The 20,239-nt window shown below is 38.5% G+C and overlaps 1 protein-coding gene across 2 annotated transcripts in view; it reads left to right on the top strand.

Moving 5' to 3' along the window:
• The first annotated feature begins 2,221 nt into the window (after positions 1 to 2,221).
• FBXO4 (F-box protein 4) overlaps positions 2,222 to 20,239 on the top strand; it is a 47,499-nt gene continuing 29,481 nt past the window's right edge. Inside the window, exons 1-7 of one of the 2 annotated variants that reach the window (XR_011146257.1) lie at positions 2,222 to 2,412; positions 3,643 to 3,878; positions 5,803 to 6,023; positions 10,867 to 10,942; positions 11,054 to 11,229; positions 14,967 to 15,142; positions 15,542 to 15,735. Coding sequence is in view for 1 of the 2 variants with exons in the window: in XM_068990720.1 (XP_068846821.1) it covers positions 2,224 to 2,412; positions 3,643 to 3,878; positions 5,803 to 6,023; positions 10,867 to 10,942; positions 11,054 to 11,229; positions 14,967 to 15,142; positions 15,542 to 15,631 (1,164 nt within the window). In the remaining variant the exon portion in view is untranslated. Of the gene's footprint in view, positions 2,413 to 3,642; positions 3,879 to 5,802; positions 6,024 to 10,866; positions 10,943 to 11,053; positions 11,230 to 14,966; positions 15,143 to 15,541; positions 15,831 to 20,239 lie in introns of those variants that run through there. The other variant, XM_068990720.1, reaches the window with a different exon arrangement.

Raw genomic sequence — 20,239 nt, 5'->3', positions numbered from 1 at the left:
CCCATTAAAGTGAAGTAAGGCTCCTTGGAGATAAAGCCAATTCCAGTCTTGGGGAGGGTATTCAAATGGTTGATGAGGGATAATTTGTCTTTAATTATCTAAAGGAATTATGAAATTGGAATAGCAACATTTTTCAGCTGTAAACAAATAACAATCATTGATAACTGCTAAATCCTTTGAAGTGAGAAGTTTATGGAGCATTCAGTTATGAATGGATCAGACTTTTGAAACCATTAATCAGTTTGACATCAGAAAAGAAGAATGACTTACTCTGAGACTTCCCTGGGAAGTCATTTTCTAAGAGCTGAGAACCATTTTAGTACTTCAGACTTAAACTGATTTATTTGTGTTATTCCTAGAGAGGTAGGAGAAATGCCAATTAATTAATGATTCTTTTTCTTGTCTGGAATCCCTTGCAGAACTAAGCCTGAAATTGGGTTGGTTATTGGCTCCTAGCAATGGCATGCAAGATAAATGATGAAACCTAATATTCAGATCTCACAGAACCTCTGGGACTTTATTGGATTTCTGTTATTTGACATTTAGATCCGCAGATAATTTACTTTTGAAGTGTAAATACAAGCTCGTAAGCATTGTGTCCATTATTAAGCATTATCACGCTCTGTTATGTAGAATATAAATATGGATATAGATACAGATAGAGATGAATATTATGTTAAACATATATTTAACTATTTGTATAAATACACACAACTTATGTATGTTTCCTGTAGCCTATCATGATCCTTACAGTCTTAAATGGTTTTGTGAAGTTGCTGATCCTCTGTTCTATTTTTGAAGACTGTTAAAAAAAATGGGATTAATTTCCCACTCTTGGGCACATATCTGGACAAAACTATAATTCAAAAAATACATGTACCCCATGTTCATAGCAGCAGTATTCACACTAGCCATGACATGGAAGCAACTGAATGTCCATGGACAGATGAATGGAGAAAGATGTGGTATATACACATACAATGGAATATTACTGAATCATAAAAAAGAAAACAATGCCATTTGCAGCAACATGACTGGACATGGAGTAAACATAGTGAAGTCAGAGAAAGACAAATACCATATCACGTATGTGTGGAAACTAAAATGTGACACAGATGAACATATCTTCAAAACAGACTCACAGAGATGGACCACAGACTTTTGGGTGAAGGGATGGGGGTGGGGGAGGGATGAAGGGGGAGAAGCAAGCTATTATATATAGAATGGATAAACAAGATCCTACTGAATAGCACAGGGAACTGTGTTAAACTGTAGCAGAAAAGAATATTAAAAAGTTTATATAAACATATAAAGTATATATATACATATAACTGCGTCACTTTGCTGCACACCAGAAATTAACACGTTATAAATCAATACTTCAAAAAGTGTGCAACAAGAAAAAGGATTTTTTTAATATGGGTGATTTGGGTAATACATGAGAGAATGTTTTAACAATTGAGATAAGACAATGGTGGGCAGAGGCTGATTCTGAAATTTAGAAATCTCCATAGTTGATTATTTTGACGAAGAGAATGGGTAGCTGTATGTCCTGGAAACTGCAGGTTGACAATAAGTTAAACCAGGTTTCACTTTCAGTTCAGTGGCTCAGCCCTGTCCGACTCTTTGTGACCCAATGGACTACTGTACACCAGGCTTTCCTGTCCATCACCAACTCAAGGAGCTTGGTCAAACTCATGTCCATCAGTTGATGCCGCCATCCAACCATCTCATCCTCTGTCTTCTCCTCCTGCCTTCAGTCTTTCCCAGCATCAGGCATTAAGCACCAAATAGTGTAGACGGCCATCTATTGCATAAGTAAGAGTCGCCCAGACCCAGGCAAAGAGGAAATGAGTTCCACACAGAAGGACAGCCTTGGGTGAAGTAACGCAGTTATAGAGGGGCAAAGGGCGAGAGATCTTATATCAATGGGTGAGGTCAGAGCGCCTGAGGTGGCGGCCTTAAGTGAGGGGCGCAGTGATTTCTGGTGGGAGCTTCAAGCTCCGCTGCGAACCACGCTCAATTGGGCCATCTCTCCTTTCTCTCTCCGGCTCTGGAGGCTTCTTCTGGGGTGGGACCGGGGCAGGAGGGCAGGGGGTTGGGGGAAACGCAGGGAGCGGAGCGGGGAAGGGAAAGGGAAGGGGGAGGAGGAAGGAAAGGGGGAGGAGGCGGGGCGCGGCTGCGCCGCGTCACTGCGGCGCGTCCGGAGAGGCGTAGGCAGCCATGGCAGGAAGCGACCCTGGCAGCCGAGGGACCTCTCCTCAGCCTTCTCACAGCGACTGGGGCCGCCTGGAGGCGGCCTTCCTTATAGGCTGGAGGAACTTCTGGCAGTCTGTTGGCAAGGAGAGGGCGGCTCCGAGGGCCTCCGCAGAGGAGGCGGACGAGGAGGCCAGTTCTCTGACGCGGCTGCCGGTGAGCGTCGGTCGCCGCCCGCGAGGAATCGAGGGAGGGGCGCTCGCTGGGGCGGCCTCTTGAGGGCCCGGGGAGGGGGTAGCCCGCTGGGCCCAGCCTGTCTCTGGCTCGGTCCATGCAGCTTTACGGGCGCTGTCGCCACCTGTGGGGCAGCAGTTGAAAAGAGACGCCTTAGCGTTGACGCTTGGTGCCTGGCAGCCGGACCGAAGGTTGCTGCGAAGCTCGCCTGTAAGGAGCGCCCTGGTAACCTGCCAGGTCACCGGCAGGTTTTCTCCCCCAGAACGAGCCTGGGGACTGAGGCACCCTGAACATCCGGTTGAGGAAATGCTGAGACCATTCCAGACATTCTTGGAAAGCATGGACAGCATTCAGCGTCTGTGTTCGCAGCATCATTCATCCTAGGCTTCTCATATCAAAACACACTCTGAGGGTTTTGCGGCTATAGTCTTACCGTGTATTTCAAGTAACAAAACCCACAAGTGAAATTAAGTAACTAAGTTACAAGGGCCTCAAGTTACAGCAGGCCTTGAGAATTACACACCTCATTCTTTGTTAAACTTTTTAGAAAGATGGGATATTTCTAAGAATATCTTAGAAATTAAAATTCTGTATCTTAGCTGGACTGTTGTCACTTCCTTCTGAGGTATATCAGAAATTGAAAACTGCAGGCTTAAATTTCCTCCATGCTTCTCCTTGCAGAGTTAACAGAGTTTTACAGAAGAACACAGGTGACAGATATACTCTTTGATTTGATCTAATGATAAATCAGAAGTTTGTTCACTTGATAAAGATTTTATTTTGAATATATTATTTCATTAAGTAATTTAATGCAAATAACGTGGTAGAATATTCATGAAGAGAAAGTAAATAAACTGATTATTTTGCTTGAAAAACACCAGAACAATGGGTGGTTTTTCAGGAATGTTTCAGTGTGTCAAAATGAAGTGTTCATTATGATTCTACCCTGAGGCAGGAAATTAACTTCAGCATGGTAAATTTCATTGTTAAAGATAATGACTGTTAAGTTGATCTTTTGCTATTTAGTATAAAAATTGTTTGTTAATTTTGTAATTTATTGTGATAAATTTAATTATTAAAACGATAGATTGTTCAGTTGACCTTTAGTTTCCCAGTATAATTGTTAATTTATAATTTATTTTTCAAAAAAACCTATCTGCCAAGGTAAATTATTCATCCCCTTTATCTACCTGCTGCTTCCCTCTGTTTCAGATTGATGTACAGCTATATATTTTGTCATTTCTTTCACCTCATGATCTATGTCAGTTGGGAACTACAAGTCATTATTGGAATGAAACTGTCCGAGATCCAATTCTGTGGAGATATTTTCTGTTGCGGGATCTTCCTTCTTGGTCTTCTGTTGATTGGAAGTCTCTCCCAGATCTAGAAATCTTAAAAAAGCCTATATCTGAGGTTACCAATGGTGCATTTTTTGACTACATGGCAGTGTAAGTATCTAGTTTTATGAATTAAAAAGAAGATATTAATTTGATTATAGCAAGTCAGTAGCCTAAGTTAGTCTTGGTCCTCCTACAAATTTGTAGCATGAATTTTGGGTCTAAGGGTCCTTTTGTAAGAATTGGGGATTAGGTTAAATAACATCATTCAGGACCTACTATAGAGCCAAAAAAAAAAAAAAAAGTCTGTGACAGAAGATAGCACCTAAAAAAAAAAGAATATTTGTGCCTTAGGTGAGGATTGTTTTCCTGTGCTAGACTTACTAGCTACATGTGGTTTTTATTTTTCCCCCATATTTTAAGTTATTTAGAATCCTTATTCCAATACAGATGCCATTACATCAAGTCCTGTGAGACTCGTTGACTAAAATGTGCATGTGTATAATTTTAACAAGTGATGGCTCAGTGGTAAAGAATCCTTCTGCAGTGCGGGAGATGCAGGTTCAATCCCTGGGTCAGGAAGATGCCCTGGAGGAGAAAATGGCAACCCACTCCAGTATTCTTGCCTGGAAAATCCCATGGACAGAGGAGCCTGGCAGGCTATACCCCACAGGTACTCAAAAGTCAGACACAACTTAGTGGCTAAACAGCACAGCACTGTAGTCTCAGTTGCTGGTTACTTCTACATTGTCCCACAGCCAGCCAAGACATCAGGTGTATCTGTGGTGCTGTGGAACCATGTTTTCATAGGGATGGTAATAATCATAGTAACGAACATTTGTGATCTGACTCAATGGATAAGAATCTGAGCAAACTCTGGGAGATAGTCAAGGACAGGGGAGCCTGGCGTGCTGCAGTCCATGGGGTTGGAGAGAAACAAATTTAGTGGCAAACAACATGATCATTTGTGAGCATATAAATTATTTCTGATTCTTGTGATCTTGGGTTGATTGTTATTGCTCAAATAATGCAAATTTTAAAAACTGAAGTTCAGACTATAAGTGGCTTATATGGCTAATTAAAGTGAGGCTTGGCCAAATGTACCCAGCTGCAACACTGAATTTTTTTTTTCCTTGTTAAATTACAAGATTCCTAAGTAAAGATGATTTTCTTATAAAGTTAGTGATTGTCTTAACCAGCTTGACTTAAAGAGTTTTAGGTTTTATTTAGATTTGAGCAACTTTGTTTTAATTTTCAATGACATGTTGAATCACTTGTTTAGAAATTTATGGCTATTGAAAAAGTTGTTTCTTTCACATGATTCTTAGTTTTCTAGGTAACCTGTAATAAGTACTTATTGAACTGTTAGTGTTAATGGAAGTACTCTAAGAAATTCAGTTATATTGGTAGCTTTTAGTATTTTTTTTCTTTTTTACCTCTAAGGACATATTTATGCTAACTATCTATGTAGTTTAGTGCAGGGCTTCTCAGTCTTTGCACTGTTGACATTTTGCACCGGGTGTTATGGGAACTGTCTTGTGTGTGCATTGTAGCATGTTTAATAGCATCCCAGGATCTGTTAGATGTCAGTAGCACTGCCCTACTCCCCCTGTAGTTGTGATAACAAAAATGTCTCCAGACATTAGCAGATGTTCCCAGAGGGTGCAAAATCTCCCCAGGTTGAGAATCACTGCTCTATGTAGTGAATTTTAACCATTACAACACATGTTAGACCAAGTGTTTCATGAGAGAATCTAAATGAAAAAATAGAAAGTAACCACTTCCTGGGGAAGACTTCCTCAGTTACTTAACCACTACCACTCCCATGGCACCTTGTGCTTTTACTATCATGGCACTTGACATATGTATTATTGATATAATAGTATTTGTCCTCCACTGCCCTCCATGAGGATTAGGACGGTAACTATTGTATCCCTTTTGTCTAGCACGTTTTCGATGCATTATATATTGTTGAATGAATAAATGGCTAAGTAAGTATTTGTGTTAATTTTCTAATTGTGACAATTTTATATAGCTATAAAATGTGCTGTCCACATACAAGAAGATCTTCAAAATCTAGCCGTCCTGTGTATGGAGCTGTCACCTCATTTTTACACTCATTGATCATTCAGAATGAACCACGATTTGCCATGTTTGGACCAGGTTTGGAAGAACTAAATACATCTTTGGTGTTGAGTTTGATGTCTTCGGAGGAACTTTGCCCAACAGCTGGTTTACCTCAGAGGCAGATTGATGGTAATTTTCATGTTAATGTACAATTCATAATAATTCAAACACTTTGAGCTTGACTCTAGTATTACATAGAAAAAAATTAGTTTTTAAATTATTTAACTCTTTGATGTAATGAAATGTACTAATTTGATGGATGGGAGCCCTCATGTCTCTATGGACTGAAAGAATTAATTTACTTTTTTATAAGAGGTAAGCTTTCTCTTACTTCCTCAGTCTAAAATATGAGATTATGTGAAAGCAAATTGTATGTTGTCAAAATGTTGTACCATATTTTAAAAGAATGTTACAGTAAAAACCACTCAGCATCTACTATATTCAAAGTACTTTGATATGTCTTGGAATTTCAAAAAAGAGCTAAATTGTCACCTTACCTTTATTTCTATGAAAAACAACAGGAACAACAACCATGTAGTTAATTTGGTAAGTAGGATTTATAATAAACATGTAATAGTGGTCTAGCTTCTGCTTTACTTTTTCATTTGTTGAGGGTACCTATTAGATACTAAAGATGCAGTGATTTAAAACAAACAACATTAAAAATCTCCTCTTTGCCCTGAAATGTGATGAGTCTAGGTGAGGGCAGAGACATGTATACAGGTGATTAGAATATAGTGTAATGAGCTTCTGTGTAGAAAGGTAAGGGTCATAGAAAGCTCTGCATTGAACATGATGCCGTATATGAGTCATTTTGATAAGCAGGAGTAAGCCATCAAAAAAAGGATAAAATATTCTAAGCAGTGAGAACTGCATCTCTAAATTCTCAAAGTTCTGGGTGTGCATGAGACACTTGAAGTAGCTCTGTGTGTTTAGAGTGGGACCAAGTGAGAAGATGCTTATGTGTCAAACTTAAGCATTATATTGAAGGATTTGAAGCAGAAAAGTAAGATGATCAAGATGGCATTTTACATAGATCACTCTGGCTCCTGAGTGGAAAATTGATTAGAAGGAGCTCCAAAGGCATGAATACCCACTAAGAAACCACTATAATATTGTGATAAAATATGAAGGATATATAATTGACTCAATGTGTATCAGCAGTAATAAGGATAATTCCTGGTTTCTGGTTCTTATTTTCATATTGGATGATGGTGTCATTCTCTAGATTAAGGAGACACAGGAGTAGGAAGAGAAACTTTTTATACAAGCAGAGATGCCTGCTATAAGCTAGCCATTTGAATGTGAGTCCCATTAGACCAGAAATCTCAGCCTTGTTTTTTTTAAGAGGTTTTTTTGTTTCTGTTTTTTAAACTATTTTTGGCTGCCTGTGTCTTTGCTCCTGCATGTGGGCTTTTTCTAGTTGCGGCGACCCTGGAGCTACTCTTCATTACAATGCCCAGGTTTCTCATTTTGGTGGGCTTTAGATATGCAGGCGTCAGTAGTTACAGCATTCAGGCTCAGTAGTTGCAGCTTGCAGGCTCAGTAGTTGTGGTGCACAGACTTAGTTGCTCTGTGACATGTGCGATCATTCCGGACTATATCCCTTGCATTGGCAGATGGAGTCTCAACCACTGGACTACCAGGGAAGTCTCTCTTGTCAGCTTTATTCTTAGTTGTATCTGTAGTGCTAGGCACATAGTAGATACTCGATATGTATTTGATGAATAACTGAATTATTTTATGGAATACTTTATGCATTCATGTCTCAAAGATCTGGGCTAAAAATGAAGATTTGGGAATCATATGAAGTCCATGTGAACTTGGAAGTTTCTGAGAATAAAGAAGATTGTGAGCCAGGTGATACAATCTTCAACGAATGTTTGGAGAAAGGGATTATCAAAAGTAGATTCATAAGTGACCAGGTTAAGGATGGGGAGATGTTATTAGAGCTAAATGGTGTGTGTGTCTCAAAGAGGTGGAGTTTTTTCAAGAGGGTTGGTGAGTAATGGTTTAAGACATGGCATTGAGAAGTAAAGAGAGCACTTATCTCTGTACCCTGAGATGTGAGAGAACAAGCAGTTTAGTTACTAGAAGCCCACTGCAAGAGAAGCAGCACCTAGGCACAGGCCAGTGTCAGGTTGGGTCATGAGGTGGAAGGATCCCATTTCAATAAGAGGTTGGGGATATGGGGGAATTGGCTGATTATGAAATAGCCATTTCATTCTGCAGAGTAATTGTGATTGTTTGAAATTGCCAGTCTAACTGTGCTTCAGATCCTGCAAGGTTCAGTTCAGTTCAGTTCAGTCGCTCAGTCGTGTCCGACTCTTTGCCACCCCATGAATTGCAGCACCCCAGGCCTCCCTGTCCATCACCATCTCCCAGAGTTCACTCAGACTCATGTCCATCGAGTCCGTAATGCCATCGAGCCGTCTCATCCTCGGTCGTCCCCTTCTCCTCCTGCCCCCAATCCCTCCCAGCATCAGAGTCTTTTCCAATGAGTCAACTCTTTGCATGAGGTGGCCAAAGTACTGGAGCTTCAGCTTTAGCATCATTCCTTCCAAAGAAATCCCAGGGTTGATCTCCTTCAGAATGGACTGGTTGGATCTCCTTGCAGTCCAAGGAACTCTCAAGAGTCTTCTCCAACACCACAATTCAAAAGCATCAATTCTTTGGCACTCAGCCTTCTTCACAGTCCAAATCTCACATCCATACATGACCACAGGAAAAACCATAGACTTGACTAGACAGACCTTAGTCGGCAAAGTAATGTCTCTGCTTTTGAATATACTATCTAGGTTGGTCATAACTTTTCTTCCAAGGAGTAAGCATCTTTTAATTTCATGGCTGCAGTCACCATCTGCAGTGATTTTGGAGCCCCCCAAAATAAAGTTTGACACTGTTTCTACTGTTTCCCCATCTATTTCCCATGAAGTGATGGGACCAGATGCCATGATCTTTGTTTTCTGAATGTTGAGCTTTAAGCCAACTTTTTCACTCTCCTCTTTCACTTTCATCAAGAGGCTTTTTAGTTCCTCTTCACTTTCTGCCATAAGGGTGGTGTCATCTGCATATCTGAGGTTATTGATATTTCTCCTGGCAATCTTGATTCCAGCTTGTGTTTCTTCCAGTCCAGTGTTTCTCATGATGTACTCTGCATATAAGTTAAATAAGCAGAGTGACAGTATACAGCCTTGATGTAGGGAAGGGTAAAGGGATGAGTCATTGGCAAGGTGGGGCAAAACAGCATGCAAATCTTACTGGACTGAGGTTAGATGTGTTGAGAAGGTAGTTTCTGGAAGTTAAACTGATGAAAACAAAGATCAGAGGCATGGTTGTTGTTCAGTTACTCAGTTATGTCTGATTCTTTGCAATCCCATGGACTGCAGCATGCTAGGCTTTCTTCACCATCTGCTGGAGCTTGCTCAAAATGCATATCCATTGAGTCAGTGACACCGTCCAACCATCTTGTCCTCTGTTGTCCCCTTCTCCTTCTGACTTCCATCTTTCCCAACATAGTAGAATGTTTTTATGATATCTTTGGGAAGTCCCCTGGTGGTGGAAGACTAGGGCCACTTTGCCTGAAATGCTTACAGACCCTGGTAGGATCTCTATATAATGTGTTGCCTGAAATGGTGATGTAAGATAGTATGGCATGGCTTCTTTAAATGTCTAGATTGGTTATAATGCAGGGATTAAGGATATGAAAGATGGAGTTGTTCTTGGGCTTCCCTGGTGGCTCAGATAGCAAAGAATCACCTGCAGTGCAGGAGACCTGGGTTCAGTCCCTGGGTTGGGAAGATCCCCTGGAGAAGGGCATGGCAACCCATTCAAGTATTCTTGCCTGGAGAATCCCCATGGACTGAGGAGCCTGGTGGGCTACAGTCCATGGGGTTGCAAAGAGTCGGACACAATTGAGTGACTAAGCACAACACAATGAGTAAGTAGAGGCCATATTATGTTAAAGTTTTATTTATCTGAAGAGCAGCAGCTTTGAAGAGAAGAGACATAATTAAAGACATTTTAAAGCAATCTCTCCACCTGCTGTCAGAAGATTGGATAGTAGGGAACAGAAGTGGATTTAGGAGCATAGTTAGAAATGATTACAGAAGTTCAGGTGAGAGATGATGATATCTAAATTAAAGGTATGGGGTGGGAATGGAGAAGAGTAGACAGATCTAAAAGGATGTTTATTAATATATAGCAAAAAGACACAAAGCCAAAGAGGAGGAGATCTTTGCAGAAGGCAAAAGGAGAATCAACCCCTGAGTGTTAACACAAAGGAGGGAAAGAGTTAAGAAAGAAAGACAAATAATAGTGTTGAATGATTTAGATATAAAATATAGTAAGAAGTAATATTTGGCACCTGTTACTTATCAGTTATGTATGTAATGCTTACAATAACCCTAAAAAATGTGTATTATTTCTATATTTCAGTGTCAAAACCAAGGCTCACAGAAACATGGGTATATGTGACAAATTCTAGCTCAAATCTAATTCCAAATTTCAGTGTTTGCCGTATTTCTTCAATTTTCTAAGACACCATGAATTTAAAAATGCCTTTTCAGAGTGCAGGGGAAAAACCCTTGGCTGAATGTATACGTGGAGTATGAGACTAATGAGAAACATAAAAAAAGTGAAACTAAGTCAGTCTTGAGGATAAGTAGAAGTAGTTGTTATGATGCAGCTGCTACTGATAGGATGATAATAAAGTTAATGATGATAGTGATGATGGTAAAAAAAAAAAAAGCAATGTTAAAGCCTAAGAGTTTTTTATTCTGTATCCATAATTTACTATTTTGTGAATGAAAATTGCATATAGCATCTTTTCTTCAACATAAACATTTTATTCCAAAGCTATATATAACTTGTCATAGTTTTTTGTTTGCTCTTTTTATACTAAGTAATTTTTGCATTGTCATCTTTTGCTATCTTTATTTTTTGTTTTGATAATTGTAATTTTCTCCTTTAGGTATTGGATCAGGAGTTAGTTTTCAGTTGAACAATCAACATAAATTCAACATCCTAATACTATATTCAACTACAAGGTAAGGCTACCTACTTAGCAGCCTACCTGAGGCATCAGTGATAGAATATTTTAGAGGGGCTGAAGCCTGTTTAGTGTCTGTTTATGTTTTATATTTACATTTTTCTTATAGAAAGGAAAGAGATAGAGCAAGAGAAGAACATACAAGTGCAGTTAACAAGATGTTCAGTATACAGAATGAAGGGGACGATCAACAAGGGAGCCGGTACAGTGTAATTCCACAAATTCAGAAGGTGTGTGAAGTTGTTGATGGGTTCATCTATGTTGCAAATGCTGAAGCTCATAAAAGTAAGCATTATCTTATTTTCTTTTTAAAAGCACTTTCTTTGCAAAGCAAATAATAAAGTATTTTTATAGGCTTTATTGTGGCTTATTAAGAATATCATGGCTAATTTTATCAATGTGATTCTGTTAATATTATTACTATCAATATTGGAATCTCAGACCTTCACGTGCGTTAGGATCACCTGTGGATCTTGTTAAAAACATGGCAGCCTGATTCCTATCCTGATGGATTATGACTCAGATGTGGGTTGTGTCTTGGCTCTGTTTTTTTAAACAAACTTTACAGAATTCTGATGCACACTGAAGTTTGCTACTATAACTACATAGTATTTTTTGTTGTTTTATGCTTCTGTACTTTTAGTTATTGATATTTTGTTTGCTTTTGGCCTTATTCAAATAATTTATGCAGGTAAATGAAAAATTTTAGGTTATTTTAATCATCCAGATAGTGGATTGTGAGTTAGTAGAGTTGGTGGAGTTGGTGGAGTGTTTAATAAAGTGGATTAGTTAAGAACACTCTCCATATATTCTGAATAATTGCCATTCACATTGATAAATAACATGAAAATAGAATACTATTGGGCCATAAGCCAAAATTGTAATTTCTTTTCCAAACCCTTTGTGAACAAGGTAGGGCATAAATATGCAATATATTATTCTCACTTGGAAAAAGGTAGAAGCAGTCCACTGTTGAAAGCATTTACAGTTTACAGTGCACTGAAATTACCTATAACAACAAAAGCCAAATGCAGCTCAACTATTGACTAACTGGACTTGTCTCACTGCATAAATGGCCTAACAGGAGAAGAAGCATACCCATTTGTAGAAGTAAATCCTTTTTACCTCAGTCTCTTCTATTCTTCCACATAAAACATCTAGCATTAAATTAAAAAGTATAAGATACGAAAAAAAAAAAAGAAATGACCCATTCTTAAGAGATAAAGCAGTCAATGGAACTAGACCCAGAAATGGCCTCAATATTGGCACCCTCAGAAAAGGACATAAAAAGAACTATGATTAATATGTTGAAGAATCTAGTAAGAAAAAGTGACCAATATATGTGAACAAATAGAGATTTTCAGCAGAGGGAAAGAAGCTATGAAAAAGTAAAATGGGTTTGCTAAATACCAAAAATACAATAGGTGAATAGTTCCTTCAGTGGACATATCAACGAAGGAAACCTTTTGTGAATGTGAAGATAGATCAATTAAAATTACTCAAATTAAAGAGATGGGTTTCCCTGGTGGCTCAGTGGTCAAGAATCCACCTGTCAATGCAGGAGACATGGGTTTGATCCCTGGTCCAGGAAGATCCGACATGCTACGGAGTAACTGAGCTTTTGTCCTAGAGCCTGGGAATCACAACTACTGAGCCTGTGTGCTGCATTTATTGAAACCCATGCACCCTAGAGTCTGTGCTTTGCAACAAGAGAAGGCACTGCAGCGATAAGCCTGTGTACTGCAATTAGAGAGTGGCCCCCACTTGCCACAACTAGAGAAAAGCCCACATAGCAACAAAGACCCAGCATAGCCAGAAATTAATTAAAAAATAAAATTTTTTAAAAAGGAAAAAAATTGGTAGTGGAGGGCAGAGCAAGAGCTGGGGAAAACCAATGAAGTGTTCTAACTCAGGGGTTGACATTTTCTTAAAGGTCTAGGTAGTACATATTTTAGGCATGTGAGCCATATAATCTCTTACAGTTACTCAGCTCTGATACTATAGTGCAAAAGTAGCCATAGACAGTTTGTGAATGAATGGGCTTGGCGGTTTTTACCAAAATACTTACTTATAAAAATATAGTGTGTGGTATGTGGATCCCGATTCAATTTATATGTGATTGGAGTCCCAAAATATGAAGGGAGTAAGAACAGGGAAAAAGAAATTTCTGAATAAATAATGACCAAATCTATTTCAAAATTACTGAAAGACATAAACCACAGATCGAAGATTCTCAAAGAACTCCAGCTGTTATAAATAAAAAATACAGATACATCATAGCCAAACTGGTGAAAACAAAAGATAAAGAGAATATCTTGAAGGCAGCCAGGGCAAAGCAAAACATACATATAGAGGACCAAAGATAAGAACAGAGACTTTCTGATAGAGTTTTGCTGTAAACGAGATAGTAATGAAGGGAAATCTTTATAGTATTGCAAAAGGTGGGGTGGGGGGGATAATATCCAGCAGAGATATCTTTCAAAATGAAGGCAAAATCAAGACATTTTTTAGACAAACAAAATCTGAGAAAGTTCAGTCAGCAAATTTTTATTACAATAAATATTAAAGGAAACTTCAGGGAGAATAGTATACCAGGTGGAAAACTATATTTACAGAAAGAAAGAAAAAGCCTTGAGATAGAAACAGTATAGCTATACATAAATTTTTTTTTCTAAGTTTAATTTCTTTATCATTATTTAAAGGAAAACATGATATTTTTTAAAATAAAATATATTGTAACAATATTACACAGCATGGAAAGTCAGAAATGGAAATGTTGTATTGTAAGGTTCTATATGTGAAGTTGTATAATACTTTTTAAAAGTAGACTGTTGTAAGCTTAAAATAAACTTTGTAAATCTTTGAGCAACCAACCACTAAAAAAGTGTAACAGAGATATAATTAAATAAGCCAGTAGTGAAGATAAAATGTAATCATTAAAGAAGTCAGTTCAAAAGATCACAGGAAAAGAGGGCAAAAAGAACAAAGAATAGAGGGGACTGTGTTGATAATTACATTCAATGTTTGTTTGTTTTCTATTAATAGATAACAAATTACTGCCAACCTGGTGGCTTAAAAATGCATCTGTTTATTAGCTCAGAGTTCTTTATGTCAGAAGTCTGAATACAGCATGGCTGGGTTCTCAGCCAAGTGTCTCATAGGCTGAAATTAGGTTGAGAGATGGGTTACATCCCTTTCTGGAGGTTCTGGGGAAAAATCTGCTATCTAGCTCACTCAGATTATTGATTGAATTCAGCTTACTTTTGTAGATCTGAGGTCCCTGTTTCCTTGCTGGCTGTCAGCTGGGGGCTGGTCTCAGCTTCACAGGCCATCTTCATTTGCCATGTGACCCCTCTGTCTTCAAATCCAGCAATGGAGGATCTCTCTGACTAGGAAGAATCTCATCTGTTTTAAGGGCTTACCTGACTAGACTAGGCTCACTGATTATAGTCTCCCTTTCTTGAAGTCAGCTGTGTCTTGTAATATAGCCTAACCATGCTGGTGATATCCCATTTTTTGTGGGTGTATTTACAGATTCTTCCCACACTCAGAGGAGGGAATAGAAAAGAATTTGAGTTATTAGGGTTATTTTAGAATTCTGCCCACCACCAAATGTCAATGACTGCCACTCCACTGAAAGGCAGAGATTTTCGGTTTCAATAAAAAAAGGTAGACTCAATCATATGTTTAAATTTTAGAAACTCTGGCCTTTGAAAGAAAGGGTAGTGATGGCTACAGAATTTGTGAGAAGAAAATACTTTTATTAGAGTAGTTTTGCTTTTAAACCATAGAAACATGTAAGTGGTACTGTTTTTGTTCTCTCTGATTTCATCTAAATTCTGATCCTTGCAAGGCTGATTAATGTAGTTTTATGAAAGATCAGTAAATGAACACAGCAATAGAGGGGTAGATGCAGTTTATTATGTTTGGATCCTGGTAATTTTTATAGTTTACAATTTTTTTGTTATTTTTTTGTTATTTTTTAAGTAATGAAAATTAAGGATTTTAACTACATTCCTTAGGACATGAATGGCAAGATGAATTTTCTCGTATTATGGCAATGACTGATCCAGCTTTTGGATCTTCCGGGAGACCAATGTTGGTTTTATCTTGTATTTCTCAAGCTAATGTAAAAAGAATGCCCTGTTTTTATTTGGCCCATGAGCTGCGTCTGAATCATCTAAACTACCCATGGATGGTAAGGTTCTATTTTCTCTAGTGAGAAAAATCTCATTTTACTTTTCACTTTAATTTCTAATTGATTTTATTTTTCTTTATTCTTTCTTTTCATTCTTTTTAAAAGAATAGCATTCTAAAAATCAGTTTTAGTAGCTTAATCAGTGGGAGATATTTGATATCAAAGCTGAGTTCCAAGATAAGTAATAAACCTCATATTGATAGTAATTATAAGACAGAAGAGAAGATGATATTTTTAATCTAAACTCTTTAGAAGACAAAACTTGGTTATTTATCTACAGTTTACTGGGATTATTTTAGTCCTATTCATTTTTGAGTGTCTAGAAAAATGTCCCACATAATTATAAGTATTTGTGCTTAGTTTCTTAGTAACAAATGATCTCTTTTTATTTGCTCATAGGTCCAGGACACTGAGGCTGAAACTTTAACTGGTTTTTTGAATGGTATTCAGTGGATTCTTGAAGAAGTAGAATCTAAGCATGCAAGATGATCCTCCTCTTCAACCTTGGCAACTGAAAGCATTTGAAACTTGTTACTAAGGTCGTGGTGTGGATATTTGCTCAAGTCAGCTCATTCTGCCCTGCCTTTTTGCAGGTAGGCTTTATGTTGGACAGCTGTCACCACTCTTAATTTTTATATAACTTTTACTTTTTACCTTAGATCAATTACAAGAAAAAAGTTTCAGTGGTAGGATTTGGCCCCAGAATGAACCTTTTAAGATTTTTTAATAACTTTAATATATATATTTTTAAATATTAAATTCTGAAAAAAAAACACACACCAAGTTTGTGCCTCTCTCATTCTTCGTGATTTCTCTTCTGTTCAGTTCAAAGATTGCCATCGTGGGGAATAGCAACTTTACTAAGCTTTCAATAGGTTCTTTTCAAGGGTACTTAACTGGTTATCAGAAAATAAGTTTTATCTATTTTTAATAAATATACTGCTTAAAGATTGGAATATTCACTGAAATTTCATTTACTGATATGGCCATACAATTTCTGTTTCTTTTCTGAAATAGTAGGAATTAACTTTTTGTCTTATTCAATACTAATTCAGTGAAAATAACTGGAAATTCTTGCTGTTTTCAAATTATCTGAAAGCTCATGAAGTGCTAAAGCCAGATGTTTTTCCTTGCTCATGAAGAAAATATTCCAGAGACATTCATGATCATATGACCTCCTGCTCACTAATTGCTTCCACTTTGCAGAGGAAACAGTCCTCCTATCTCAGTGGAATTGAGGGATTTAAAAATTACAGTTGAAAAGAGCATTATATTCTCAGTGGTGCTGCCCAAGAAAGAGCCTCCGTCCTACAAGCGGGTGCCATTCTGAAGAAAGGAGCTCTCACATCTTCGGTGCACTTATCCATCCCTTAACTTGAGCATTTGTAGTTGGGGGATGAATGAGAAATGCTGACGTCCTGCTTCTCCTAGAAAGGAAGCCTTCTGACCTTGGGGACGGAGTGCTGTTTCCTTGACTGCCTTGGTCTAGAATGGAGTTTCTGTCTTTCTGAGCTGGAGGAGGGATGTCTTGGTTCAAATCCCACATACTCTTACTGTTCTTACTGAGTTGTTGTTGTTGTTGTTATTGTTGTTGTTTTGCTGTGTACTCTTAGATTTTAATGATTTTTTAAAATTAATTTTCTCCAGTTTCTCTGGGGAACCATTACATCGTACTCTTCATGCTATTATGCCAAAAATACATCCTCTCCACTTTTAATTATGTGTAGTTAGGTGACTCAGATGGTAAAGAATCTGCCTGCAGTGCAGGAGACCTGGATTCAATCCCCATGTTGGGAAGATCCCCTGGAGGAGGGCATGGCAACCCACTCAGGTATTCTTGCCTGGAGAATCCCCATAGACAGAGGAGCCTGGCAGGCTACAGTCCATGGGGTTGCAAAGAATTGGGCATGACTGAGTGACTAAGCACATGTTACCTCATTCTTTGCTGATGTTGGTAATTTATTTTCTTTTTTTCTTCATGACCAACCTGGCTAGAGTTTTATTGATTTTATTATTCTCAAAGAGCCAGCTTTTGGTCTTTCTGATTTATTCTATATTCTGTTTCATTGATTTATGCTCTAATCTCTATTTTTCTGCTTTTTAAATTATAGAACTTCAATTTTATTTTTTTATATTATTAAGGTACAAATTTAGGTCATTATAGGCTTGAGGCACAGTGATAAAGAATCCCTCTGCCAGTGCAAGAGGTGCAAGAGACAGGTTCCATCCCTAGGTCGGGAAGACTCTCAGGAAAAGGAAATGACAACCCACTTAAGTGTTCTTGCCCAGAAAATTCCATAGAGGAGCCTGACGGGCGATAGTCCATGGTGTTGTGAAGAGTCGGACACTACTGAGTGACTGAGCATGCACATACGCATGGGGTTGCAAAGAGTCAAAGATGACTGAGCAGTTCTTTGAGTATGCATGCACTGAAGCTATTGCACTAACATATATTGTAAATTCCAGAAGACAGTGTTATCAGTTTTTGATGAAACAGTCATATGTATTAAAAAGAAATTAAAAGAAGAAAAAATTTTAAAAGTAGTAACAGTAATCTTTTATTCTTTTCAAGATATAGGCATACCTCATTTTATTGTACTTTGCTTTATTACATTTCATAGATAACTGTGTATTTTACAAATTGAAGTTTTGTGGCAACCCTGCACTGAACATGTCTATCAGCACCATTTTTCCAGCACCATTTGCTCACTTAATATCTGTCACATTTTGATAATTCTTAACAATATTTCAAGCTCTTTTTTACTGTATTTGTTATGGTGATCTGTGATCAGTCATCTTTGATGTTACCACTCTGACTTGCTGATAGCTCAGATGATGATCTGATGGGCTGCAATCCATGGGGTAGCTAAGAGTCGGGCACGACTGAGCGACTTCACTTTCACTTTTCACTTCCATGCACTGGAGAGGGAAATGGCAACCACTCGAGTGTTCTTGCCTGGAGAATCCCAGGGATGGCGGAGCCTGGTGGGCTGCCATCTATGGGATCGGACAGAGTCGGACATGCCTGAAGCAACTTAGCAGCAGCAGCAGCAGCAGATGATAATCAGCATTTTTTAGCAGTTAAGTATTTGTTAAGATATTTACATTGTATTTTTTAAATTAATTTATTTATTTTAATTGGAGGCTAATTACCTCACAATATTGTGGTGTTTTTTTGTCATACATTGACTTGAATCAGCCACTGATGTACATGTGTCCCCTATCTCAAACTGCCCTCCCACCTCCCTCTGCATCCAATCCCTCAGGGCCATCCCAGTGCACCAGCTGTGAGTACCCTGTTTCATGCATCAAACTTGGACTGGTAATCTATTTCACATATGGTAATATACATGTTTCAATGCCATTCTCTCAAATCATCCCACCCTCACCTTCCCCCACAGAGTCCAAAAGTCTGTTCTATACATCTGTGTCTCTTTTGCTGTCTAGCATATAGGGTTGTCATTACCATCTTTCTAAATTCCATATATATGCATTAGTGTACTGTATTGGTGTTTTTCTTTCTGACTTACTTCAGTCTGTATAATAGGCTCCAGTTTCATCTACCTCATTAGAACTGATTCAAATGCGTTCTTTTTAATATATGAGTAATAGTCCATTGTGTATATGTACCACAACTTTCTTATCCATTCGTCTGCCAGTGGACATCTAGGTTGCTTCCATGTCCTAGGTATTGTAAACAGTGCTGCAGTGAACATTGGGGTACACATGTCTCTTTCAATTCTGGTTTCCTTGGTGTGTATGCCCAGCATTGAGATTGCTGGGTTATATGGCAGTTCTATTTTCAGTTTTTTAAGGAATCTCCTCACTGTTCTCCATAGTTGCTGTACTAGTTTTCATTCCCACCAACAGTAAGAGGGTTCCCTTTTCTCCGCATCCTCTCCAGCATTTATTGTTTCTGGACTTTTTCCTCTCTGCTTCATTTATTCCTACCATTCTGTCTTCCATCTCACTTACCCTATCTTCTGCCTCAGTTATTCTACTGTTGGTTCCCTCCAGAGTGCTGTTGGTCTCAGTTATTACATTATTCATTATTGATTGACTCTATTTCTTCTAAGTCCTTGTAATATTTCTTGCATCTTCTCAATCCTTGTCTCTAATCTATTTATCTGTAACTCCATTTTGTTTTTAAGATTTTGGATCATCTTTATTATCATTCTGAATTATTTTTCAGGTAGACTCCCTATCTCCTACTCTTTTTGTTTGGTGGGCGTTTATCATGTTCTTTACTTGCTGAATATTTCTCTGCCTTTTCATTTTGTTTAGATTGCTGTGTTTGGGGTACCCTTTCTGTAGGCTGGAAGTTTGTGGTTCCTCTTTATTGTGGAGCCTGCTCCCTGCAGATGGGGTTGGACTAGTGGGTTGTCAGGTTTCCTGGTTAGGGGAGCTTGCGTCCATGTTGTGGTGGGTGGAGCTGGATCTCTTCTATCTGGAGTGCAATGAAGTGTCCAGTAGTGAGTTCTGGGGTGTCTATGGTTTTGATATGGCTTTGGGCAGCCTGTCTTTTAATGCTCAGGGCTGTGTTCCTGCTTTGCTGGAGAATTAGCCTGATATGTCTTCTTATGGAACTCATTGGCTTTTAGGTGCAGCCTGGTTTCAGGGTAGATATGGAGGCTTTTGGATGAGCTCTTGTCTATTAATGTTCCCTGGAATCAGGAGTTCTCTGATGTTTCAAGTTTTGGAGTTAAGCCTCCTGCCTCCGGCTTTCAGTCTTATTTGTAGAGTAGCCTCAAGACTTCTCCATCTATACGGCACAGATGGTAAAACATCTAAGTTAATGGTGAAACAATTCTCCACAGCAGGGGACACCAAAGAGGTTCACAGAGTTACATGGAAGAGAAAAGGAAGAGGGAGATAGAGGTCACCAGGAGGAGAAGAGGGAGAGTCAAAAGGGAGAGAGCAATCTAGCCAGTAATCAATTCCCTATGTGCCTTCCACAGTCTGTAACACCCAGAGAGAGTCACAGTTATTTAGAGAAGAGAAGAGGGAGGAGGGAGATAGAGGTGACCAAGAGGAGAAGAGGGGGGAGTCAAAAAGGGAGAGACCAATCTAGCCAGTAATCAGTTCCCTCAGTGTTCT

Source organism: Capricornis sumatraensis, chromosome 18, assembly GCF_032405125.1.
Source record: "Capricornis sumatraensis isolate serow.1 chromosome 18, serow.2, whole genome shotgun sequence".
Classification (NCBI taxonomy): domain Eukaryota; kingdom Metazoa; phylum Chordata; class Mammalia; order Artiodactyla; family Bovidae; genus Capricornis; species Capricornis sumatraensis.
Note: the sequence above shows the minus strand (reverse complement) of the source record. Positions and strands in the feature narration are given on the sequence as shown.